The sequence below is a fragment of the Aedes albopictus genome, chromosome 2 (genome assembly GCF_035046485.1).
Source record: "Aedes albopictus strain Foshan chromosome 2, AalbF5, whole genome shotgun sequence".
Lineage (NCBI taxonomy): Eukaryota > Metazoa > Arthropoda > Insecta > Diptera > Culicidae > Aedes > Aedes albopictus.
In genome coordinates, this window is record NC_085137.1 from 456263432 (window position 1) to 456290882 (window position 27451).

Sequence of the window (27451 nt, forward strand, 5' to 3'; positions counted from 1 at the left end):
TCACATAAAAATTAGGGTAAATAGAACATTTACTATCTAATTACACAAATCTTTCACCTTACGCCTGGCATCCACGCACCAATGTGTGAACCCTCTGCCAACCACATCCCACCAACACTCTGACATCCGCATAATTTGTGCCGACGCAGAGGTATATTCGGTCTGCTGTGGATACAAACAATTTCAACCTGACGTGGCTGGCGCCATTATCGCGTAAGAATAGAAGATCACCAACGCTCACACACTGAATATGTCTGCTAGTCTCCGGCAGATATCTCATTGGTTCCTTGTGTGAGTGTACCTGGTCTGGCGATTCTGGAGTAGCATCTACGGGCGGTCAATCAAGTTCAGTCTATATCTTTGATTGCAACCAAACAAGACCGGGACCGTTCAAGTATCGTTTGGAAGGTATTCACGCGGGTTTTGGTTAGACACATTAGTACTCACTAATTATTCAGCACCGGTTCCGGAAATCCGGAACATCCGAAATGTTAGTTTTCAACGTTGCTAGTGCTTGAAAATCAACAAATGTTATGCACTGCATGGATTATTTTGCGTAACTTTTCTGAACACTTCCCTGAAATGGGAAACATATTATCCAGGATTATTTTTAGGTTTGGTCAGATCTTTACGGAATCGATTCCAGGGATCCCAGAAGGTGGTTAGTTAGATAACTTCAATGAACTTTTAAAAGTTTTCAGTCCACTACGTAGTTCAATCAGTATCGAATTTTATGATATGCGAATAAATAAACAATCATACTGGTTCTACATGGTCAACGGAGTGACTACCGGAAAAACCTTATTGTGTTGCTAGCTGATTTTTACTTCAAAACTAGGCCTTCGATGGCCGAAGCTTCATGATTTTTCGTGACTGTGATACTTTTTTTTAAACCAATAATAAAACTATAGAAAACTTCCACAAACTAGGCAGTTTTTCCAGGAATTCCGTTGGAAATTCCTCTTGGATTTCCACCGGTAGTTCCTCTAGGAGTTGAACTGGAAGCTCCTCTAACAGTTCCACCAGAAATTTATCTAGGAGTTCATTCAAGGATTACTCTAGGTGTTGCAAAGAGAATTTGTCTAAAAGTTCCACCGATTAGTTCTCATGGAGAAACTCCACCGGGAATTTTTGTTTGGATTTCACCGAGAATGTCTCAATATTGATTGATGGATTTGTCTTTATTAAAGAGACTTTCAGCCCTTGGCTGGTTCGTCTCTCTGTCTCAATAAGTTCCACTGCGTATTTCTCTATAAATTCTACCAAGAACTTATCTTTCACCGAAAAAACGTGTAGCTGTCCCTCGAGTTCGTAATGAAGTTTCTAATGGAACTTTCGGTGGAACTCCTAGAAAGGTTCTCGGTCAATGATGGAAGAAAATCACTTCTAGCGACAAATGATACAGGATACGAGCAGACCAAGAAAGCCGTTGCTCTTGCAATAGCATGATGCCGACACCCACGCACCGTAAACTTGTCATACCATGTATGCACTTCCAAACAGTTCCAAATTCTATCGTCGCGCGATACCCTTCAACGCGACACATTCGAGATCTTATCATGATCACTAGATTTCCATCCTTGTTCCCGGTGGAACTCCTACATAATTTTCCGAATTTTCCTGTTGAAACTCCTAGACCAATTTTCGATGAAATTTCTACAAGATTTTCCGATGGAACTTCCAAATACTGAAAGGAGTTTCCGGTGGAGAAAAAAATACGGTAGTACTACTAAATAAATTACCGGTAAAACTTCTGTAGGATTTTCGCTGAGAGTTTGTTAGGCACAGCAAATTCATTTAAGAGTTCTATTGGAAACTCCTCAAGGAGCTCCGCCATAGAATCCTCTAGGAGTTCCAAATGTACCACCGCAAATTCCCTCAGTAGCTCCATTGATGATTCCTCTAGATGTTCCACCGAGAATTCCGCTAAAAGTTGTAACAAAAATTGCTCTAGGAATTTCGTCATGAATATCACCAGGGTCTCTAATTAGCCTAGTGGTTAGGGCTATGGATCGCCAATCCGGAGACGGCGGGTTCGATTTCCATTCCGGTCGGGAAAATTTACTCGACTCCGTGGGAATAATGTATCATTGTACTTGCCTCACAATATACAAATTCATGCAATGACAGGCAAAGGAAACCCATCAATTACTAACTGTGGGAGTGCTCAAAGAACACTAAGTTGAAGATAGGCAGGGCAGGATAAATGCAAGTGAGAACGTCGAGCCATAAAGAAGAAGATCATCCGGAATTCTCGAAGAAGTTCCACTGGGGAACCTTCAAGACGTGACACGGTGAATTTCTCCAGTAATGCCATCAGGAATTCTCATACTCTACCTAGAACTTCTAACGAAAATTCCCTCAGAAGTTCCACCTAGAATTCCTCTAGATGTATCATTAGAAATTCCTTTAGTAGCTCTGAAACTCTGAATACCCGTAGATGTTTAACCAGCAACTTTTATATGAGATCACGAGTTCCACCGAAGATCTCCACAAGAGTTTGATCGATATACCTGCCGTTGTTGCTTTCTTAATACTCGCAAGAATTTTACTGGAAAATGATGTAAGAGTTCCAGAGAACTATTCTCCTGGAGTTTCATCGATTATGCCCCTGGAGCTCGGCAAAAGTTCAACAGGAAATGTATGTGAGCGTTTCACTGTGAATTATTCTCCAAAAGTTTCATTAGAAATTCAGAAGTTTCATAAACTAATTTCTCTAGAACTACACCGCGAAAAACCTCTAGAGTAAGGTGGGGCAAAAGTTCGACCCTAGTTGAAAATTTAAATTTTTTCAAGAAATCGAAGCAGATAGAAATAAATAAACACCGTGTGGTGATTCTACCATCCATGAGCTAAAATTTTGGCGAACAAAGTTATGCCGAATGTCTTTTTAATTTTGAGTTACAACACTTTTTGTATGTGTGTGTCTAATTCGAACTCTTGCCCCACCACTGGGGCAAAAGTTCGAATCTAGTGTTTGTGGTATTTCGCTAACCGTAGCACACTATTTCGACACTTTGGTAATTGGAATGCCTAAAACCAATTAATATGTGATGTTGGAACTGGAACACACTTTAAAGTTTGATCTGGATTTTACCCAAATCAGGGTTAGATTTACTTCAACAAAAATTAGTAGTTTTACGCCAAATTCAGATAAAACAACTTTTTTTTCAACTTTGATCGAATTTTCTCACTAATTCCATCATTTTTAGAGATAATATGTAAATTTTGCAGAATTTTGGGGTTTTACCTAAAGTTGCCACATGACTCGAACTCTTGCCCCACAATTCGAACTTTTGCCCCACTATGTGTAAAATATAATTTCCAAATCTTTTTTGCAAAAACTTTTACATGCTGAAGCATCTCCAAAATATACCTGATTACGCCCCAAAATAAAATATCGTATTCGATTTCATTACAATTCCATTCCATGCGTTGGAAGGAACATTGCATATTACAATTTTTTGATCAAAAAACAACATTTTGTCATAACGTTTCGAAATATTGATCAATTTTCATAATTTTTGGAGTGAAAGACTCTTTTTCAAAAAGGCTTCGAACAACCTTGACACCCGAAAGATATAATTTGAATTAAGCTCAAAAACTTCAAAAGAAACTCTTGCCCCACTCGAACTTTTGCCCCACTTTACTCTAAGCAGAATTCCTTCTTGGATTTGTTTAGGAGTTTCACTAAGATATTTTTGTTTTAATTTCACTGAGAATTCTTCAACGAATTCCTCCGCTTATTTCTCTAGGTATTCACCCCAGAACTTCTCCTGAAGTTCCGACAGCAATTACCGAAGGGGTTCCAGAAGAAATTGTTAACAATTTGTGTAGATATACCATTGAAAATTCCCACATGAGTTCCGCTAGAAATTTATGTAGGAGTTCCACTGGAGAAGTTCTACCGGGTATTTTCTATTATTCTTATCAGGAACTTCCCTAGAAGTTCCACTGGAAATTCCTATAGAAGCTTCACCGGTTTTTTCTCTAGTAGTTTCACTAAGAATTTTACTAGAAGTTCCACCGGAAATTTCTCTGGTAGTTCCATCACGGATGCCTGCAAGAGTTCTACCAGGTCCCTATCAACCAAATTCAGATTTTCTTCATAGTTATTTATCTGTCGATAACGATCGCCATCGTTTCAAAACAAATCAATATTGATCGACATCGCGAAAATCTCTCCCTGGTTAACCGGGGTGCTCTTCTAGTAGCTCCACTAGGGATTTCTCAGGGAGTTTCACCGGAAATTCCTGAAGAAGTACCACCACAAAAAAACCGCAGGAGCTTTACCGAGAATTGCTCTAGAAGTTCGGAAATTCCTTTAGAAGCTTCAACACGAATTTCCGCTATAGTTCCACCGGAATATCCTTTAGAATTTCAGCTGGGAGCTCGGTCAAGAATTTCATCGCAAATTCTGTAAGGAAATCTTTCGAATGCACCTTTACAAGTTCCATCAGGAACACCTCAATGAGTTCCATTGTTAATTCCTCTAGGGTTCTTCTTAAAAAAATCAGGTTAACGTTCCCAAAAATTATTTAGAAGTATCGCTGGGAACTTTCCTAGGAGTTCCTCTACAAAAATTTTTATGATTTTACCTGGAAATCCACAGGAAAATCCTCTAGGAGTTCAACCGAAGAATTCTCCGATGATGCTACCGTTAATTCCTCTCGGAGTAACACCGAGAATTTCTCTAGGAGTGCAAATGGAAATTCTTGTAAAAATTCTGCCGAGAAATTCCACTGAAGTTTGCGAGAGAGTTACACCGGGAATTCCTCTAGGTATATCACCAAAAAAATCTTTTCAAAGTCCCCGAAGGAATGTCATCAAATATTTGTCCATAAATTCTAGTGTGAACTCCCGCATCGTTTCAACCATTTCTGTTGAGTATCAAATCACTGCGACCAACTTTATGATCTGTAGATGTTTCCCTGGATTTTTTTTCTAGAAGTTTTACCGAGAATCCCTCTAGAAAGTTGACCAGAGATTCCTCTAGTAGTTCAATACAAAATTTCTTCAAAATTGCATAGAATCCATCTAGGAGTTCCACCTGGAATTACTTTAGGAGTTTCTCCAGGCACTCTCCTAGTACTTTCACTGACGAATACCTCTAGAAGTTTTACTGGCAATTCCCGCAGGAGTTTCGTCGGAAAGTCTTCTAGGAATACCACCGGAAACTTTCATTCTTTCTTACTGTAAAGGAACCACAGGGCAGGCAAATACAAGTAACGTCTTTGGTGAGTTCCGTATCACCCGTCATTTGCCCGTTTGACGTTCAGCGGAAAAAACGTCAATAATAATGAGTAGGCAGATTTTAACCATACTCGAACGATACATAACGAAGTAGTGTAGAGAAGAGTATTTGCTGCTCAAGTTTGTTGATTTGTTTAAATGCCTTTGTGAATTGGCCTGAAATAGAAAACTAGTTGACTAGGTGAATTCTTTATTGCTCTTAAATTACTATTATACTTATTCTAACACGAAATTTGTTATAGACTTAGAGCTATTTTTTCGGCATCATACGTCCTATTGTTCGAAGGTGAGAACTAAAAGTCTAAAGGTAATTTAACCTACATTAAAACTAAATTCAAACGAAATCGAGTGAAATGAAATAACAGAACATAGGAAAAATTAGAAAGTTCATGCAATGTCATGCAGGACGGTTGTACGGTCAGTTTAGTCGACGAGAAATGTACGAATATGTGAGTAGAATCATGCACTTATACCTAATTGATCGTAAAATAAATGATTTAGTATTTACAGCTTCAACCCTTTCCCGCCCATGGTGTCTGTAGAGCACCATAACTTTCAACCATTGTATCTCTGAAACTAATGAAGGTTTTTGAATGTTTTTAATTGTAAATCATGATTTCACATGTTGTTCTCTATCTAAAGGCATTACGCTAAGTATGCGCATACAAATTTAATGTTTTTGTCAAAAAAAGTTTTCACGAAAAGCTATTTTTTTGCCAAAAAAATAATGACAAACTTTGACATCTTAATTAATGGCATAGTTATCCTCATGGGTTGAAATAAAAACAGTTCCCTAACAGATTTACTATTTATTTGTGTAGTCATACGTTGAAAAGAACTGAAATATGCATTTAAACCCTTAATATAATACAATATGAATGGTGCATATATGCACCACTGGGCACATGGCGTGCAAAAAATAAGCAATTTTCCAATGAAACTCAACGTACATATGTACAGATGGAAATATTATTAGTAAAATTGCGAAAAAATCCACAGCTCAGGTGAGATTTGAACTCACGACCCTTATACGCTAGACAAGTGCTTTTCCAACTAAGCTACCGAGCCAATTAATGACACGGCATTTTGGTTGGTACAAGGTAATTCCAATCTCATCGATCATGCTTCATCTTTCCCTTAAATTTCACCGCAAATATATCCATCTCTTATGTACACATGCATGAAGAGCGATGCGATTTATTTACTGTTGAAACTGTTTGCCTAACTTTCAGGCGTCTCTTCATCACCGACTGTGGTGAGCAGGGTACGAAAAACGGATCACGCCGAAAAACAAACGCTTTGTCCTAAGCGGTGCATGTTGGTAACAAAGGCGCCCCGCAACAAACGCATGTCAGGCGATGAGAGCAATAAAACAAACATCGCTTGCCGTGCATGTGCTGATATTCCGGCTTTTCTGCTGAAATTTTCGACCCACATTATCGAATTGATAGGCATTTGGACGAAGTAAGACTCTTGCAAACCTCAGAGTTGAGTTTTAGTTGTAAAACAATGCGAAAATCACGATGTGAATAGAACGAGACAAATATTCCTACCGTTTTTGTTGTGAACAAACTCGGGAGCGATTTTGTCATTATCTGCTAACGAAAAAACAAAGCGTTGTTGCCGTGCCTACTTTGTTGCCTATTTTTCGCTTGCGGTGGCATATTCTGCGTACACTGGTGGTGAGGAAGAACAATTGAAACCTGGTAGGCGACCAACGTGTCGTTCGCACTCTTTCATATACGACAGATTACTACAGAAGAGGTAGAAGCTCGAATATGACTTAAGGGCAAAGTCTTCGGTATACCAATCCGTGTGGTCAATTAATGATTTTTAATGAAACTCAACGTACATATGTACAGATGGAAATATTATTAGTAAAATTGCGAAAAAATCCACAGCTCAGGTGAGATTTGAACTCACGACCCTTATACGCTAGACAAGTGCTTTTCCAACTAAGCTACCGAGCCAATTAATGACACGGCATTTTGGTTGGTACAAGGTAATTCCAATCTCATCGATCATGCTTCATCTTTCCCTTAAATTTCACCGCAAATATATCCATCTCTTATGTACACATGCATGAAGAGCGATGTACATATGTACGTTGAGTTTCATTAAAAATCATTAATTGACCACACGGATTGGTATACCGAAGACTTTGCCCTTAAGTCATATTCGAGCTTCTACCTCTTCTGTAGTAATCTGTCGTATATGAAAGAGTGCGAACGACACGTTGGTCGCCTACCAGGTTTCAATTGTTCTTCCTCACCACAGTCGGTGATGAAGAGACGCCTGAAAGTTAGGCAAACAGTTTCAACAGTAAATAAATCGCATCGCTCTTCATGCATGTGTACATAAGAGATGGATATATTTGCGGTGAAATTTAAGGGAAAGATGAAGCATGATCGATGAGATTGGAATTACCTTGTACCAACCAAAATGCCGTGTCATTAATTGGCTCGGTAGCTTAGTTGGAAAAGCACTTGTCTAGCGTATAAGGGTCGTGAGTTCAAATCTCACCTGAGCTGTGGATTTTTTCGCAATTTTACTAATAATATTTCCATCTGTACATATGTACGTTGAGTTTCATTAAAAATCATTAATTGACCACATGGATTGGTATACCGAAGACTTTGCCCTTAAGTCATATTCGAGCTTCTACCTCTTCTGTAGTAATCTGTCGTATATGAAAGAGTGCGGACGACACGTTGGTCGCCTACCAGGTTTCAATTGTTCTTCCTCACCACAGTCGGTGATGAAGAGACGCCTGAAAGTTAGGCAAACAGTTTCAACAGTAAATAAATCGCATCGCTCTTCATGCATGTGTACATAAGAGATGGATATATTTGCGGTGAAATTTAAGGGAAAGATGAAGCATGATCGATGAGATTGGAATTACCTTGTACCAACCAAAATGCCGTGTCATTAATTGGCTCGGTAGCTTAGTTGGAAAAGCACTTGTCTAGCGTATAAGGGTCGTGAGTTCAAATCTCACCTGAGCTGTGGATTTTTTCGCAATTTTACTAATAATATTTCCATCTGTACATATGTACGTTGAGTTTCATTAAAAAATCATTAATTGACCACACGGATTGGTATACCGAAGACTTTGCCCTTAAGTCGTAATTTTCCAATGTAATCATTGTTTGCATCCCATTCTAGAATTCTGGTGGCATAAAAGTTCAAAGTTTCTGAGAACAACTTGTTTCGAATTGTAATGAATTTGTATAAAACTGGTTCGGAAAGTGATTTTCGTGGATTGTCAAATGAAGCATCCTGTGCTTTGACCATTTTTAACGGAAAAAATCATGAAATAAATTCTCCAAATGCCTGGTGGTGCTCCAGAGCACCACCTCATATTTGAGTTGTAATAGCCTTAAACGATAATTTTGGCATAGAAAATAAGATTTTGTTCTACCATTTTGAGGAAAAATAATAAAAACTATTTTTAAACACTATAAGAAGTCATAGGCGGGATAGGGTTAAGGACAGACTTATAGGGTGTCAGACCATTCGGCCGAAGGTCATTAGGACGAATGGTCATTAGGCCGAATGGTCATCAGGCCGAATGGTCATTGGGTCTTCTTCTTGCCGTTACGTCCCCACTGAGACAAAGCCTGCTTCTCAGCTTAGTGTTCTATGAACACTTCCACAGTTATTAACTGAGAGCTTCCTCTGCTAATGACCATTTTGCATGTGTGTATCGTGTGACAGGCACAAAGATATTTTATTGATGCTGAATCTACTGATATTTTACCCATGAATTTTTCCTTCTTTTAAATATAGGCTGTTCTTTCTAGTATCATTGCTAAAATAGTTTTTGGCGCTGAAACTGCTGATATTCAATTTATAAATTTTTCCTTCTTTAAAACATAGGCTATTCTTTCTAGTTTCATTGTTAAACTAGTTTTTGGCAAAAATTGTTGGAAAAGGTAAAAACAACGGCTGACTTTCAATTCGTCCTGATGACCATTCGGCCTATTTAATGACCCAGCATCACTTATTAGAATCCCAAAACGGCCGCCACAATGGCCAACTTTGGCAGAGTGTAGAATTAGCATTTAAAAGTTAAAATACACATTAATAAAAACAAAAAAAAAACTAACTTTGGCACCTACTCACGATTTTGAGGGCACAAATCTCTTCGTAAACAAAACCAGCGCACTTGATCTTCTTATTTTAAGCTTATTACGAGTGAGCAAGAACAGAATAATGAAATGCACTGTTGTGTGAAGTTTGCTTCTTGAGATTTGTGCGTTTGAAGTTGTGATGCACTGTTGAAGCGGGATTTCAAGACGTTTGTCCTTAAAGCTGCGATTGCTGCTCGTACTGATCCGAAACACTTGCCAATAGGATTTTACTCGGTTCACTTGAACGAAACTCGGTTCGAATAAGATCATTTGGGCACAATGGACTTATCCACCGATGAACCGAATTCATCGCGGTCCGAGAATTTTGACACTAGAGCGGGGTCTGTTCCAATCAGAATCGTCCAATTCTGATTGGAAACAGCCCCGCTCTAGTGTCAAAATTCTCGGACCGCGATGAATTCGGTTCATCGGTGGATAAGTCCATAGGAGCATGCGAGATGCAAGCGCGAAAAAATCAAATAAGTAATCTTTGCTCGACATGAATCTCTGAACAAGAGTGTCACCGATCGATAGAACTGAAAGCAAAGCCGAACAACATTTAACAGATCACAACCACGATCTTTTTGCCTGTTTCGGGCTAGTAGTCATCATCGAACTACTAGTCAGTTTGTAAAAAAATCGAAGGCTGAAAGTGAAGATTGACATTCTCATTTTTTCATTCGTGTTTGGCCACATTCATTGTCAGCTGAATGCCTCTCTTTTTTCATTCAATTCTCTGTCACGAATATTTTTTCGCACGTCGTAAAATGTCCAATTTCTGTTAACAGACGCAAAATCCGACTTAATGGACAAATAGAGCAGTTAATTAGTAGTGTAATTAACTACTATACACAAGTTTTGAGGTGATTGGAAGAATAATCGGGAGTTACGGTCAGGTTATATTTCTCAGTGAAAATTATCAGTGACAGAAAAATGAATGAATAAGTGAGAAAATTCATTCACCAAAATGAATTTTATTTTGATCTCTCAGTTGAGAATCTTCAAAATTCACGTTGAATTTCACTCACTGAAAATGAAAATTTTAAACTCTGCCACTAATACCTAGCCGTTCAAAACAAGGACGTTAGGCAAGAAGGTCGTCTTTATGATTGTGTTGTGCAATTATGGCGCTCTGTTAATTTTTGAATTCTATGCAATTTCTCTCGTCGCACATTTGCGTTTCTATCCACCGTTTCTTTCATTACTTTCGTTACTCCCTCCTTTTCTGAGTAGGGTGGGGCGGGGCAAGATGGGTCGCGGGGCAAGATGGGTCAGTGCCATTTTTGGGCCCATTACTCATGTTTTGTTTATATTGATAATTTTGTTAGATGACCAGCATGAATATACAAAAGTTTGGGGCATTGATTGAAAAATTATTCACTCTCATTGGAAATAAAAAATAAAATGGTTTTTAGCCATTTTTCTTATGCGATACATTCCATATAATCTCCATATAAACGGCCGCGGGGCAAGATGGGTCACCTTCAATTTTGAACGTATTTTTGGAGCATTCAAAAGTTATTTTTTTTTTATTAGGTACAAGACTATCTCATAAATGACTTCAATCAAGCGAAATGAACACTCAAAATTATAACATAAAATTATGATATTTTTTTAGTGAAAACATCGATTTTCAAGTCGCCTTAGGACTACTCAAATTGTAAAGTGTTTTATATTCCAAATAAATTTATAAAATGTTTACTAGTAGCTCTTGTTTACTCAGTATGGATATGGAGCATATATGAATGCGGAACAAATCTTATATTTTGACGTTTTTCGTTGAGAAAATGTAAATTACCTAAAAGGTGACCCATCTTGCCCCGCACTTTTTTCACGGTGCAAATCGATCACTTTTTAAAACTGCTCGTTTAACATCATATTTTGTATTTAATGAACTTTTTATCGACTTTTTGCATAGCTAACTAGTGTATTAAAGAGTAGCGGACGAATACAAACCAATACGATTTGTATTTACAAAGTTATGGTGATCCATCCTTATGCGACCCATCTTGCCCCGCCCACCCTACTTTTAAGTTCACCGAGAAAAGCCAATAAAATTCAATTATCAAAAATTTCTCTAGAAGTTTCTCGCGGGACTAAATTTAGAAGTTCAATATACTAGTCTGCTATAAATCACGACAAAATCGATCTTTATAACAGAACCCAAAGTTGAAACACAAATTGCATTTGTCATAGATTTATGTACAACCCGCACGTTTAACCATCGTGCTTCCAATCAGATCAACTACCTGTATAGAGGAATTCCACGGAGTCATGTCAGTCGATCCTGAGCGACCATTTCAAAAATATCTGAAACTTTGCACAGTTTTTCAATTTCATATAAATCGCCATTTTTTGATATTAAACCTTCATATTCACTCACGACTAACTTTTCAAAAGGGTGTATGCGAAAATAGTTCTAAAATATTCTAAAAGCTGTACAGCAAAAACGGATTGTTCGATTGTTATAAATTTTTCAGCAAAGTTAGATAACTAAATGATGATTCCTTAGAAAATATACACTGTAATAAATTTCTTTTTCTACTTTGAAAAAATATGATATTTGTCACAAAAACTCAAATATCTCAAAACCCTATCTTTTTACCAACTTCAATTTTTTAGGGGAAATGGCCCATTATATCAGCTATCTACCATAAAATTTTGGTGATGGTAAACTGATAAACAAAAAAGTTATGACATTTCAAACATTTCACAATTTTTACATTTAGTAACAAAAAAAATTTTTTTTCTGTGTAAATTATTTCGAGAATTATATTTTGATGCTGATTTTATTGTAAAGGCTACCGCCTGAATTAAACAAGTTGTTTTCATGATACTTTAGTTTGATTATTCGTAATTACTATAGTATCTATTTGAAACTTAGACGCGATCCAGTGTTGTGATCAAAAATATTGAGATTGTCATACTTTTTATTGTACGTGACTGGTGAAAAAATCCCTTGATAGTGTTGAAAAGCTGTTGATTATAAGAAAAATGGAATTGAATTTATTTTTAAGACAAAAGCTGAATAATAAAAGTTTTTTTATACGCGTATACGTCTAGTTTATCCGCAAAAAAATCCCTCTTACACACTTATTTCTGAATTGTCTGTTCGGTACTTTTTTGACGAGATTATAACAGCAGTACGATCTCGGTAGTTTCGGTAATCGATTTTACTGAGGCTCAGTAAAACAACTGTCAAAATCGTATGGAAAAGGTAAACAATGCATTTTTGCTGAACGAGTTCGGTGCTCAGCAGTTTTAATCTCGTCAAAAAATTACCGAACTCGGTAATCAAAATTAAGTGTGTAGAGAACAGACTTTATGATCGGAAGAATGCGAGTAACTTCAACAACAACAAATGCATAAGAGGTACATACCACAGACAAACAGACGAAACGCCTAGAACAATTTTAGTGAAAATTCATCGCCCAGTTCACACTATCACCACCTGGTGGAAATGTTTCACGAAACACTGCGTTGTGCAATATCGTCATCAGAAGGCGCTAGTGTGAAACGTCAAACGCAAAGAAAAACGATGGGCGCTCTTCTTGTTATGAAAGCCACAACCAAGATTCAAAATGATCGTTGAAGGCGTGGTCAATGAAAATTTCGCCAGTGTTACGTTTGTTTGTCTGTATACATACCTGACAATGCTCACGAAAAAAACAAAAAAATACTACCGCTATGAATATTAAAAATTGTATAGTATTTTTTTTCTTCAGCCACCAACACCAAACAAGTAAGTTAAAATTAATAAGTGATTTTGTTTATTATAATCTAACGAACAAGATGAACAGTCGCTTTCTCAAAGGTCTTCAACTCAACGCTCTCTTGTAGACCGTTTGATGAAAAAAAATGTTCAAAAGAGTTACGAAATCTCACCGAAAGCACCATAGATAAACTGAAAGAGACTGGTTATGCCCAAATGTCCACATTGTGTACAAAATTACGCATTTGCACGTCCTGCCGTCTAGAATTTGACAAACGAGCCATCTGTATATCATCGGTAAAGCAGGGCGCAGGAAGTTCGAAAACGACAACAACTGAGAAATTGCCATCAGCGACATCTGTTTAAACAATTTAATTACGCCCCTTTTCAAATATGCCCTGTAATATTCTTCAACATCTATACCCATTTCAACAAAAAAACACGCTTTCAACATTCATCTTGAAGAAGAGGGAAAACACTTGTCCTCAAATGTAACAGCAAATTAATGAACAAACGACTAATGCGCGGAGGGCGTGTAAAATCGGAACATTACGGTACATAGTATATTATATTATATGTATATATAATATATAATAAAAACAACTTGTTTTACTCACGCAAGGCCATTAACAATAAAATCAGCATCAAACTTCAATTTCCGGCCGAAATAATTTACACTAAAAAAAATTATTACTAAATGTGAAAATTGTGAAATGTTTGAATTGTCATAACTTTTTTGTTTATTTTCATGGTAGATTGTTAATACAATGGATTGTTTTCTCTAAAAAATTACGTTGGTAAAAAGATAGGGTTTTGAGATATTTGAGTTTTTGTGACAAAAATGATATTTTTTAATGTTAAAAAAGATTTTTTTCACAGTGTATATTTTCTTAGGAATCGCCATTTAGTTATCTAACTTTGCTGAACAATAAAATCAGCATCAAATCGCGATTTCCGGCCGAAATAATTTACACAGAAAAATTTTTTTTACTAAATGTAAAAATTGTGAAATTTTTGAAATGTTATAACTTTTTTGTTTATTAGTTTACCATCACCAAATTTTTATGGTAGATTGCTAATACAATGGACCGTTTTCCCTAAAAAATTCAAGTTGGTAAAAAGATAGGGTTTTGAGATATTTGAGTTTTTGTGACAAAAATGATGTTTTTCAATGATAAAATAGATTTTTTTTCACAGTGTATATTTTCTTAGAAATCACCATTTAGCTATCTAACTTTGCTGAAAAATTCATAACAATCGAACAATCCGTTTTTGCTGTGCATATTTTTGAATATTTTTGAACCATTTTCACATACACCCTTTTGAAAAGTTAGTCGTGGCTCTAAATAAAAATTTGATATCGAAAAATGGCGATTTAGATGGAACTGAAAAACTGTGCAAAGTTTCAGTTCAATAGAAAATCATGAATTAAAAATTTTCCTTAATTTTGATGCTGTTGCTTGGAATCGCTCTATAGTCACTATCCATTAATCGAGGTTCCCATGGTCCATATAAACACGCGAAATTGCAAATGAATATAGTTAGAGATAGATACACTACACATAACATGCATGGAAAAGCCACATCGTTTTTCTTTCCATTTACCAATTGCAAATTCATTCAATCAACCACAAACGGAAGCCAACCGACCGAACGATGTTGAACTGAACGATAATGAAAGCCTAGGTTTCGTCCTTTCTGAACTCCTTGGTCGGATGATGATGATGTCGATGATGGCTTGGTTCACGGGAAATGCAAAACAGCCATAACTCACCAGCAGCACACACACAGAAGTGAAGCGAATGCAGGCAGAGGTATAGCTGCCATTGCCAAATGAAATTTGGGGCAATTTGTCTACATCACCATCAAAGAAAGCGTTTCGCCTACACACGGGCAATTGTGCTTCCCATCTAAATAAAGCTCTGAAACGAATCGAAACTATCGGATTGCGTGTCTGGTCGTTATCTTTTGGGAAGTTTTTGCTCCTAGCTCAACTTACCGTGTATGCCTTGCCAATTCGGTCGATTCCGGGATCTCATCAACAACATGCATTATTCTTAATTAGTGAGAATAATTCAGTTTTGTGTCCAAAAAAGTTATATATGTGACGAGTTGCAAAAAGTTGTTTTTTTTTTTCAGCACGAGTCGTACATTTATCGAACAAGGCTTGCCGAGTTTAATAAATACGAAGAGTACTGAAAAAATCGAGTTTTGTAAGAAGTAACATACAACATATGTCATACAATGTTTTTTAATTATACAACTTATTTGAGTTGTATAATGAACCAGTTCGGAACAATACAGTCAGGTTTTTTTTTACGCGGGGGATACGTACCGCGTAAAAAAAAAACTCAGTTCAAAATTCGAAAAACCGCGTAAAAAAAGTCTCACCATTTCTCGACGAATCATGCAAAAATAAGACGATGAAATTTTTTTTTATATGGAGTTTTCATTTACGCGGCCGCGTAAATGAAAACCGCGTAAAAAAAGACCTGACTGTATGTAATTTTGATAACAAAATGAGTTAGATAAAATATAAATTATGATACTGAATTGCATAAAACTATTTTTTGCAATTAAGTATCATAATTTCTATTTTATTCTACTTATTTCAATTTATTTTTACATTATTTACATTAATTCATAATGACCTACTTTTCCGCACCGTTTCATTATGCTACTGAAATGAGTTGCATAATGAAAAAAATAGGTAAGCCTCGTTGGATAAATGTACGACTCGTGCTGAAAAATATCACTATAACCAGTTTTTACGTACCGGTTCATTATGCAATTGAAATCAGTTGCATAATGAAAAATAGTTATATTATGAACATTATGTACAAAGAACATTTAATGTTGACTTGAGAAGCAAATTTTAATTGGTACCCCATCTTCCCTCTCCTCATTCCATTGCAGTGTCCGCGAGACCCACCACATCGCCCAGGCCCAGCAGGAGAAGAACGCCAAACTGCGCGAGGCGTTCGGCATTTCGGAGTACTTTGTCGAGGGCACCAGCTTCGATCAGGACCGCAAGGCCAAGGAGGACCTGGCCAAGTCGGAGGCCGCACAGAAGGATCTGGCCGAGCGGGAACGGGCCCGCGAAGCGGACAAAGCCAACCGGAAGCGCTACGCCCTGGTGAGGACCCCTTCTCCCGAAAAGCAGCAACAGTCGTCGGAATCGAACGGCAAGGCGGGCCGCGGGAAGCATCATCGTGGCGACGATAGGAACGGTGGCAACGGCGACGACGACGACGATGACGATGATGACGATGACGGTGGGCGCAAGGATGACAAGAAGAAACGCAAGAAGAAGAACCGCGATGCGTAAGTGTTGGCGGAAAATTGCCGACGGCATTAGTCGCTGGCTAATGGAATGCTAATTGTTTTCGTCTGTTTCTGCAGGTCCTCCAGTCCAGAGCGCAAGAAGGACAAGAAGAAGAAATCCAAGAAAAACAAGAAAGACAGGTAATTAGAAGACATAATTTTAGGAAGCTACTTTTAGTTGATTATCAACACATAGTCGTATTCTGATATTTAAACTGATCACTCTTCTTCTCTCTGTTACGGATCAAAAAGCAATACAAGTGGTATTTACCGCTTTGGTAACTTGTTACTGTGTAACCATCACTATCCGTTATCGTTATTGTCGTAAATTTGTCTGTTCAATACTTACAAAGTGCATATACACTTTCATCAATCTCAGTTAACAAATATTATGAACTGCTCGACCTGAAATTGTTTTGAAATTGTTGTGTTTACAGATCTGATGATTTCAGAAATGTTTTCATCGCACGTTCCTTGAAGTTTCATGACACCTGGGAATGCGCCCTCACGATAAGTCCAAACTTTCAATCGCTCAATTACTGATCTAAACTCTTGTTTTTGGATTCTGGTAGTATATAAAACGATAGTTCCGGTCGGTAAAATTTTCTTGACTCCCTGGGCATAGTGTATCATTGCACTTGCCTCATAATATACGAATTCATGCAATGGCAGGCAAAGAAAGCCCTTCAATTAATAAATGTGGAAGTGCTCAAGGAACACTAATTTGAAACGAGGCAGGTCAAGTCTCAGTGGGGACGTAGAAGAAAAAGAAGAAGAAGAAGAAGTCATATGGCATTGCATACGAAATCTGCTGACTATACAAGATGTAATTGCAACATGAATTGCAATTCAGCCTCTGTACTGAGTATTCCTTATGGATTTCCTCCAAGAATTCCTTAAAATAAATATAAAATCAGGTAGAATATGCATCCCAGGATCTTTTCTGATATTATTTTAAAGATCTTTCAGAGTGTCTACAACCTGCCAAAACAATAATTTTTCCCGTAATGATGAACACCTTTACATGGTTTTTTTCCATGGCACTTCTTTAGAAACATCTTTTGGATTGCCTTCCTTTTTGGAATGTCTTTTTGAATTCCTCCCTCAGATTCTTGCTGATTCCTACCAGCATTTTCCAAGATTCGAACAATTCTTTCCGAGAATCTTCTAGAAATCCTGAATTCCGACTGATGTCCCCTGGCGTTTTTCACAGCGATCCTATTCCCGTAGCTCTTCCTATGTGCTGCTGAAATATTTGTTCCGTGGGATTTCATCTATAGGATATATCCCAGATGTTGTCGCGGAATTTATTCTAGAGTTTCTCTCGGGATACCTCTTGAAGGTTTTCCCTGATTTCTTCCGGTGTTCCTCCTAGGACTTTCCCAGAAGATCTTCCCGGGATTTCTCCCATACTTTCTACAAGAGTGGGATGTCTACTAGAGCTTCACAAAAGATTTTTTTTAAAGAATTTTCTGCAGTAGTTCATCCCAAATTTCGTCAGAATTTTCTTCTGCAATTTCTTAAAAAAAAAAATCCGTGAGATTTCTTCTAGTGTTTCTTCTTAGATTTCCACAGGAGTTTTATCCGGGATACTGCCTAATGTTCTAGCGGTATTTCTTTTGAAGTTTCTCCTGGGCTTCTCTCAGAGGATACCATCCCGGGAGGTAATCCTGCAGAGACCCCGTAAAAACTCCGACAGAAATCCTGAAGAGAGCTCTGGTGGAAATCCCAACAACAATTCTCAGAAATTCCAAAAGAACATCGAACAAATCTCGAAAGGAGAAAATACGTAAAAAACAGCTTGATTGAAATTTCGGCGAACTGGAGAAAGTCAGAAAAGCAACTCCGAAAATCTTCCTAAAAACCTCTTATATAATCAGAGAAGAACTTGCTGGAAGATTACGGTGGGATACTATGAAAGAATTTAAAGGAGTATCTAGTTGCGGTAGAAATCCAAAAAGAAGTCACGGAATGAATTTAAGAAAGAACCATGGATTGATTTTTGAAAAAAAAATCCTCAAAGAAATTTCGTAACGAATTCTGGATAGATTTCCATGAATATTTGTAAAAAAAATCTCGAAAGATTTCGTAATCCGTAATATTTCTTGTGAAATTATCGTCGAAATAGCCAAGATGATGATTTGATCGATTGATCGAATAATTATCGAAATAGTCAAGATAATCGATACCACCCGTTTTTATTCAAAATTATTTATAGGATACGTAATTTCTAGTTTTCCCTAGGATTTTCACCGAAATCTCAACACTACTACACCACCACAGCACAGAGAACAGACGGTCTCCAAGCCCAATTTTAAAACAGTTTATGGAGTTTGACGATCGTATAGTCTTTACAATCACTGATTGAACTCCTGGACAGGGTGCAAAATGTTCATAGTCATTGACTGAAAACAGCACGAATTTGAATGATTCTGCACAGAATATTCAAAATAAACAAATTCATTTTCGCTCTCCCTCTTCACACAGTCAGTCAATTCGTAGTCATGACGATCGAGAAACATCTTCATAATAACCTACATTTATGGCTACGATTCCTTCCAAAAACACTCCACAACAATCAAATGGGAAAAGATCTGTGTAAAGCACCGTTAAATGTAATCGAAACGTTAATATTTTATCAGAAATTTAACACTTTGTAAGATGTTTACAAATATTCATTGACTTTCATTCAGTTGACAAACGAGTATCGAGCAGCTGAATATGAATATGCAGGCAAGGCAAGAGAATGAAAACTGTCGCACGGTGAACTTCAGCTCGTCTGCTCGAAAATTTTGCGGCCTTCTTCTGGATGTTGTTCCTGTTTTTTTTTCAGAGCGTTTGAATATAATTTCTTTTATTGATCAAAAAGAACTCTGCTAAAATTCTAAAACATGCCTTAACCGATTTTTGTTAAATTTTTGAAAGATCTTTACAAAAAAAAGTTCTTGATAGAAGTTAGCGATAATTTAAAAAAAAAATAAAGGCTAATTTTTAAAATTACAAACTGTCAAAATCCCTCCTGAGAAATTTTTTTGTCTTATGAGAGGACCCTTGTCTTTATGCATAAATTCATATCGTACTTTTCACGATTTACCCAAAATTCCTCTATGAAATCGTCCAGAATCAAAAAAATGTATGTTTTATAAAAAAAAATCCTGTAAAAAAAATTGCTGGAAAAATGATCGAAAACGTTTTTTTTTTATTTTTATATAAATTGCCGGTGTTAGTTCGATATCTCTTGACTGTATTCTTCGAAAAAGCAACTGTTTCCAAGAATTCCGATACAAATATTTGTTGGGTATCCCTTGGTTAATCCATCCGCAGGCATTAGATGAGTTCCGATAAGAAACTGTCCGAGTTATTGGTGGTATTCTTGGAGTGTTTTACTATGTATTTCTGGAAGCATTTTGCTATAAATGCCTACACGCAAAACAAGAAAAGCTACCAAAAATTGAGATATGCCTTTTCTACCAATTTATGTATTAAAAACGTACAGAAAATGTGATAAATCATAATCCATTCGTTGTATTAAAATGCGCTACACGGTTCCATAGCTTCCATACCACTACACACAAACACCTCCATTCAAACCCGAGAAGTTGAACCGGGTTGCGTCTAAAAATAACTTTCGCTTCGCTGCTGAGCTTCGCGTCCTATTGTCTACATGGAATTTTCCACTTGCAAACAGCAACCTGCTGGATGCGGGCTTTTCAGTGCACAATGGGTCTAGAGTCGTATTTACGAAGACAAAAATGTTTCTGCCAAGTTCTGTCATTTCTTTTTTTTTTCATTATTGTGAAATGATTACGGTCAATCAAGTGTGGCTTATCCAAAAATCTGCTGATTAATTATTCTCTATACAATATCAGAATGTTCTACAAAGGTATAGCAAGTTTACAAAAATAAAACATTCGATTGATTTGTCTTTATTCAAGAGACTTTCAGCCCTTGGATAAAACATTCGAATCATTAGAACTTTTCGAAAAGTTTTCAATAAATTGCAACTTTTTTGCCTTTGGTCATATTTTAGTCGAGTCCAACGATACATGAAGACCAATGCATTATTCACAAACTTTCAAAATTTAATTTAATTCGGTTCGCTTAGTCCTAAGGTACAGTAATTTGATAAACGGAAGTCAAAAACTAGATATAGATAGAAGGGCTCTAATTTCGTGTAAAGTTGAATAATCAATCATGCCCAAATTTGCACCAATTAAATCAAGCTCGCTGAGGAACAAGTAATCAAAATTTTAATAGTTTTGGTGGACTTTATAAAAGGATACAACTTGTTAAAAATGTTTTAGGCAATTTTTAAAACTTAGCATGCTTTTGTATATACCACTAGGCGGTGCTAGAGGTCAAGCAAATTTTAAATTTAATATATCTCAGAATTCTGGTCACTTACAAAGTTGGTGTCTTTGACAATGTTGTTTGGTAGGTCAAGGGCTTACAATTAATGGTCAACTTGTTTCGAAATTTTGCCACAAGGAAGCGCAAGTTACACATTTGCAAAATTATGGAAATGAATGTTTTTTTTCGTAAAGCAATCAAAAAGCTGTAATTTAGTTTTCTTTGAACATATTTAAGTCAAGTCAAAGGTTTTTCAAAGAGCTATATATTAGTCATAAATGTGCAAAATTTCATTTTATTCGGTTCACTTAATCCAGAGATATAGCAGTTTAACGAAGAACACTCAAATATGAAACATTTTACTGGAGTCGCTCCAACTTCATGTAAAACTATCCAATCGAGCTCAAGTTTGTACCATTTATAGCTAATTAGTTGTGCAACTAGCAGATAAAATTTGAGAATATTCCCTACACATTAAAGAAAGTTACAGGTTGCTGAATATATTCGAGATAATAAGTAAAAGATACATGCTTCTACTAATTTGCAACTAACGCCGTCTACTGACAGAATCCTGAACCAATCAGCTAATCAACTGAAACGCCTTAATAAACCAAACAACATTGCCGAAGAAACCAACTTTCTTAGTAATCAGAGTTCCGAGATATATGGAATATAATAATTAATTTATCGTCAGCGCTACCTAGTGGTGGAATTTTGAATCAAACGGCCCATCACCAGTAAAACCTTGGCTGGCCTAACAACTTTGCCAAGTATACCGAATATTTAAGTAATCATGGTGCTAAGATGCACGGTATGGAAATTTCGCCAGTGCTACGTCTTGCTGTCTGTGATATCTGTCATACCAGAGACAAACAGACGTAACACTGGTGAAATGTTTATACCAAATATCTCATCATCCTGGTTACTTAGAGAGTTGGTGTCTTCGGCAATATTATTTGGCTGGTCAAGAACTAACAAATGATGAGCCGTTTGATTCAAAATTCCACCACAAGGCAGCGCTAGTGAGCAAACAAATATTATATTCCATATATCTCAGGACTCAGATCACTTAGAAAGTGGATGTCTTCGGCGATGTTGTTAGGTTGGTTACGGCCGCTCAGTTGATTAGCTGATTGGTTCAAGGTTCTGTCAGTAGGCGGCGCTAGTTACGAATTAATTGAAGCATGCAACTTTTATCTATTATTTCAAATATATTCAGCAAGCTGTAACTTTTTCAAAAATGCACCAAATATTCTCAAATTTTTCCTGCCAGTTGCACAACTAGTAAGCTATAAACGGTACAAATTTGGGCTCGATTGGATAACTTTACATACAATTGGAGCAACTCTAATAAAGTAGTTCATATTTGAGTGTTCTTCGTTTAATTGCTATATCTCTGGATCAAGTGAACCGAATGAAATGCGACATTGCACAATTATGACTAATACATAGCTCTTTGAAAAACCTTTGACTTGACTTAGACACGTTCAAAGAAAACAAACTTACAGCTTGTTGATTACTTCACGAAAAAATATCAATCATTTGAATGATTTTGCAAATGTGTAACTAGCGCCGCCTAGTGGACCATTAACTGTAAGCCCTTGACTCACTTAACAACGTTGTCGAAGACACCAACTTTCTAAGTGGTGAGAGTCCTGAGATATATGAAATTTAGAATTTGCCGTTTATTGGTGGAATTTCTAATTAAACGATCCATCACCATCCATCATGGCATCGCAAATAAAATTATTAGAAAGCAGATTTTTGAATCAGTTTAACCAGACGAACCACCCTAACATAACAATAATAGGGAATAGGGTCAACAATTGAAAATAAACTTTCTAAAACACAATATGTGTCTAAAAACTTGAAGCTGAAGCTTAAACAGTTTTGTCTTCGCAAATACGGCTCTGGACCCATTGTGCAGTGTGGCGGCTGTATCACTTCCATCACCAAGCCACGTTTGTGTTGATGATGATGGCTTTCAGCCTCTTGTCTATTCATGTGCAGTTATAGCCGTGCTGGTTAGAGCGCAGGATACAGTGTATCACCATGATAGTGTCCCGGTTCGATTCCCGCCGCCGCCCGTATTTCTTTTTAAACATGTATTGGTATTTGATGCCGCCGCTGCTGCCTTTATCAGTCTAAAAATAGAACAAATAATGAGAAACCAGTGCGACAGAGCACACGCACACATGCGAAATTTTCCTTTTCCAGATTCTAGGAAGCCAATACAATTTTTGGTATACTGCCACCTACCAATTTTTGTATTTGCAAGGCCCTAATACAATATTTGTATATGTTTCATACCCAATTGTATTAGAATCTGCCAATCTCAGGTTGCGTGTATAACTAGGGTAAAAGCTTCAGTTTTGGCCAGTCCGGAGTTTTGGCCAAAGCACGGTATTCAGCCTGTTACAATCTAAATCGGCATAAATTTAATTTGTATTAATAGATTTTAATGTAATATGATGATTAAAGCTGTGAAAACCATACATTTGGGTAAAAACTAGAGGAAAAAATAATTTTCCTTAAAAAATCAGCTCCCATATGTCTATTTTGGCCAGGGTGCTTCTAATTTGGCCACTCCCATAAGAAATACACACGATTGGCCAAAATAGAAACTAAAGTTGAGAATGTGGCCACAACGCGGCAATGCTTCTATTTTGGCCAGTGCCACTTTTAATACAAAAATCAAGTATTAGCTTGATTTCTGCATTTTTCTTATAAAGTATAGATATATACCTTTCATTTGTCGCATTGGTTGTTTGATTATTGATTATTTTTATAAAAAATATTTCTCTTAAACTGGACAAAACCGGTGCCCACACCCTATCACTTCCGAAAAACATCATGAAAATCTATTGTGGTAAACCATGGAGTAAAAATAAAAAAATGCGCATAAATCCCTACAAGAACCGCTGGTGAAAATTTTGAAAAAATAATTATGCATATAAAAATATTATGCATATGCCCTGGGCTTGGATTATATCTTCCAGGAAGCTTTGATTTCAGGCATGTGGTCGATGGCCTTTGCAGCAATGATTGGAATAGCTGAATGTATAATCAATGGCAAACAATTCTGTAAGAATCAGATCTTCAAGTCATCTGATATAGTTATACTGATCATGACGCTGCATAGTATATATCGAACATTTGTCGAAGTCATTTATGTGCCGGGAAAATATAATTCCAAGTTGGAGAGAATATTACAAACTGAGGGAGGGTAATAGGCCCAGTCAGACCCCTGAATGGGCAATGTGGGTTAGTTTATGGGAATGCCATTGAAAGTTTGTAATATTCTCCGAGGCTTTCGAAATCCAACAGGGCGCGTCCCCGGGTTGCGGATAGGGGGAAAAGGGAGATTTTTCACATTTGTACTGTAATCAGCCAATGTGGTATTATCTCCTATGGTGTTGTAGTGCGAATGAATGATCTCATTCTATGGGAATTCGAACCTTGTAATGTATTGTTTATCAACTTCAATTTTCTAAGCTTGATAAGGTTTTGAAGACAAACATGAGATGAGAGAATTGCCTAATAGGAAAGTCACATCAGCAAAGCTTTTACATATGCAAATGCTATCCATGGGGTCATGTCTAGCATTTAATATGTATGGCAATGACTGATTCTTACCTAGCAGGGGTACTACAAGACCACGCGGACAATTCGATTAAAGGCTTAATTGGGAATAATATATTTTCCAGAACTGAAGGGACATTTTTTTCCGGGGTGACTGGCGAGTCGGAGAGGGTAGAAGTTTCCGTTTGTTATAATTGACAAAATAAACAATCGGGCGCTTTTTCTTTCTATGACTTGCTTGGTATTTTGTGAATTCTCGTATACTTTTTCAAAACGACGTATAATACACGCAAATCCTATGTTGATACGTCGTTTTGAATAAGTATCCGAGAATTATTGTTTTTTGGTTTTGGAAGGTATGCGATTCACTATTGAGCCTTAAAATTATTTTGCATATGAATAGCATTGATATTGTCAAGTCTGTACCAACACCCTAATCCCACACCAAAATACTCTTTTCCTATCCCATGGCGTTTATGTGGTCAGCAAAGACTATTCAGCCATTACCCCTCCTTATCATCGGCTTTGGACTGACTTGCGCTCTCATTGCCCCACCAAATGCTGCAAAATGAAAAATGAAAATGAAATATAAAAATATTATGCATATGCATATTAAAATATTATGCATTATCCTGGGGTGAATTCCAAGAAAAATCCTCAAAAAAAAATCCAGAAAAATACCCTGGGAAAACATTGAATGGCTTTCTGTAGTAACTCTTGAAAGGAATTAATTGAGAAAATCTTGAAAAACTTCAGCATTGGCCTCGTGAAATATTACTATAGGTTACTGTAATTGTTCATTCTGCGATTTCCGTAGAAATTTCGCCAGTAATTCCTCTATGCATTTCTTTAGTGTTAGTGATTCTTCCACGAAAATTTCGCAGGGTAGTCTTCTAAGAATTCCTTCGCACTTAAAACAGATTGCCGAGATCGGTTGTGCGAATCTCGGTTAAAGTTCAATATATGCGGTCTTTTTTCTATCTCATCTAGATAGAACTAGTTAATAATGCTGGTTTCTACATTTTTCTCACTAGCGTCACCTACTTGGCTTTCTTATGCGAATGATCTCCTGAAACACTGCTGAACTTTCTATTTCATCGGGATCGAAAGTACTAGTCAAAAATGCCCATTTTTACATGATCGCTAGACATAATACGAACCAAACCGCATGCCTTTTCCTTATGATGCCAACGACATATAGAACAATTTTGCCAAAGACTCAAATTCCTCCAAGCAATCTCATGAGATCCTTCTATGTCATCTCTAGGAATTCCTCCACAAATTCTCTTAGGATTGTTCGAAAGCTTGTACGGTTCTGCTCTGAGATGCTGATTTGTGAAAAATACGGCTGGCATTGATAACAATATGGGACAGATTTACTTAGAAAGCCAGAGTATTTTTACCGGAATTCCCTAAGAAGTTCCACCGATAATTCCTCCATGAGTTTCTTCAGAGATTCCTTCAAGAATTTCTTAAGGCAATCTAATAGATTTTTCTTTGTAATCTCTAACCATTGCTTCTTTTTCTTTGAGATTCCTCGATTTTTTTGTGATTCTTGCTGATTTTTCTTTTCTCTCAGGTATATGCTGTAGGAATTCATCTATGTACGTAATATCATGGGATTTCTTAAGAAAAACTTGTAAGTTTTAAAAACCATTTTTCTTTGGTTTTCGCAGAGATTTCTCTACTGAAAAAATCATAAGGAGTTCCTTAGGGATCTCCATTAGAAGTTCCATCAGGAACTCATCCATGAGTTTCTTCTGAGATAAGCTTTATGGATTCTTTTACCAGATTTTTTTTTTCTGTCTGGGATACCCTTGCAGGGTACTAACTAGACCTGGAAAACCTCAAATTGTCAGGGATTTTTATCTTATCTGGAAAGTAGACCAATGGGGAGCTCCTTCAGATGATTCTTGTTCAATTCGTAAACATTGTTGAGTGTTGAATTAATGAAAAATGTGTGGATGGTTTTAACAAATTTTCAAGAGGAGTTTCTGATCGATCCTTTGAAGAAATTTATGGCTGAGTTACCCAAAACATCTTCGCGTTTATTTTGAAAATTCGTTGGTACATTTTCGTCAAATTCTTGTAGATCTTGAATATTTTTTTCAGAAATCTTTCAATGATTTCACCGAGTTTCTGGAAAAAAATGAGAAATAGAAGAAGTCTTTACTGATATAGCTTGAAATAGGTAAGGCAATGCCCGTTTACATGCAGTCATTATTTCTGAAAAAAAATGAAGATTTTGTTATCGAATCGGAAAAAACAGGAAGATTATATTCTAGATTATCAGGTGTATCTCAAACAGAAGTAAGCATTACAAATGAGTTTCTAGCTAGACTCGAAGAGTTTCAGCAGTCTCATCCTGTCAGAATGCTTTTTAGAAATAAATTCATAGCAAAACCCATGAAAATCATCTCAGTCAAATTTCGAATTGTATTGAAGAAAATACAACTCTATCGGATTTCCGTTCTTGCTTCATTTCATCCACATGGTAGCCAGGTTATGTCACTAAGAGTCCCATTTATCAACTAAATAATTCAAAGTCTTGTTTGTTAAATTTGGGATTGTCTTCACCTTAGGATTGTTTGTTCCTGGAATTATTTTCAAAAACCTTAAAGAAAAAAATCTTGAAATTCTGGAAATTTTAGTTTTGTAAACGAATAGACAGACACCCTGCTTTAGGAAACTCAAACTTTCCCCAAGGAATTCTTCTAGGTATTCTCGTTCAATTTTCGAGTGGATCTTTTCGTACTCGATAATATGCTTATGTTTGGATATCTGAAAAGATTCCTGGCCTTGGATTTATTCTTGAGTTCTTCGATTTCATAAGGAGTTCCCTCTGGGATTATACCATATAGAAGATATTATATAGATATTCCTCTATAAGTTCTTCGTAATTTTCTACGGGGATTTCTTCAAGAGTTTCGCCAGAAATTGTAATTTACTAAGGTATTCATTTTCTGTTGCACTCTAGAAATCCGTTTGAAATTCCATCAGAAAATCTCCCAGATACTTCTTCGGAAATTCCTCCAGCAGTTTATCCGAGGTTTTCTTCAAGAGTTCCTACTGTTTGTTTCCAAAATTACCCCATTTT

General features: G+C 36.7%; 1 protein-coding gene across 4 annotated transcripts in view; it reads left to right on the forward strand.

The window, feature by feature from the left end:
- LOC109398009 (serine/arginine repetitive matrix protein 2) overlaps window positions 1-27451 on the forward strand; it is a 147114-nt gene that overhangs the window by 85300 nt on the left and 34363 nt on the right. For all 4 annotated transcript variants that reach the window (XM_029877686.2, XM_029877685.2, XM_029877684.2 and 1 more), the window contains 2 exons: window positions 16015-16422; window positions 16501-16563. In XM_029877686.2, the coding sequence (XP_029733546.1) occupies window positions 16015-16422; window positions 16501-16563 (471 nt within the window). The remainder of the gene's footprint in view (window positions 1-16014; window positions 16423-16500; window positions 16564-27451) is intronic.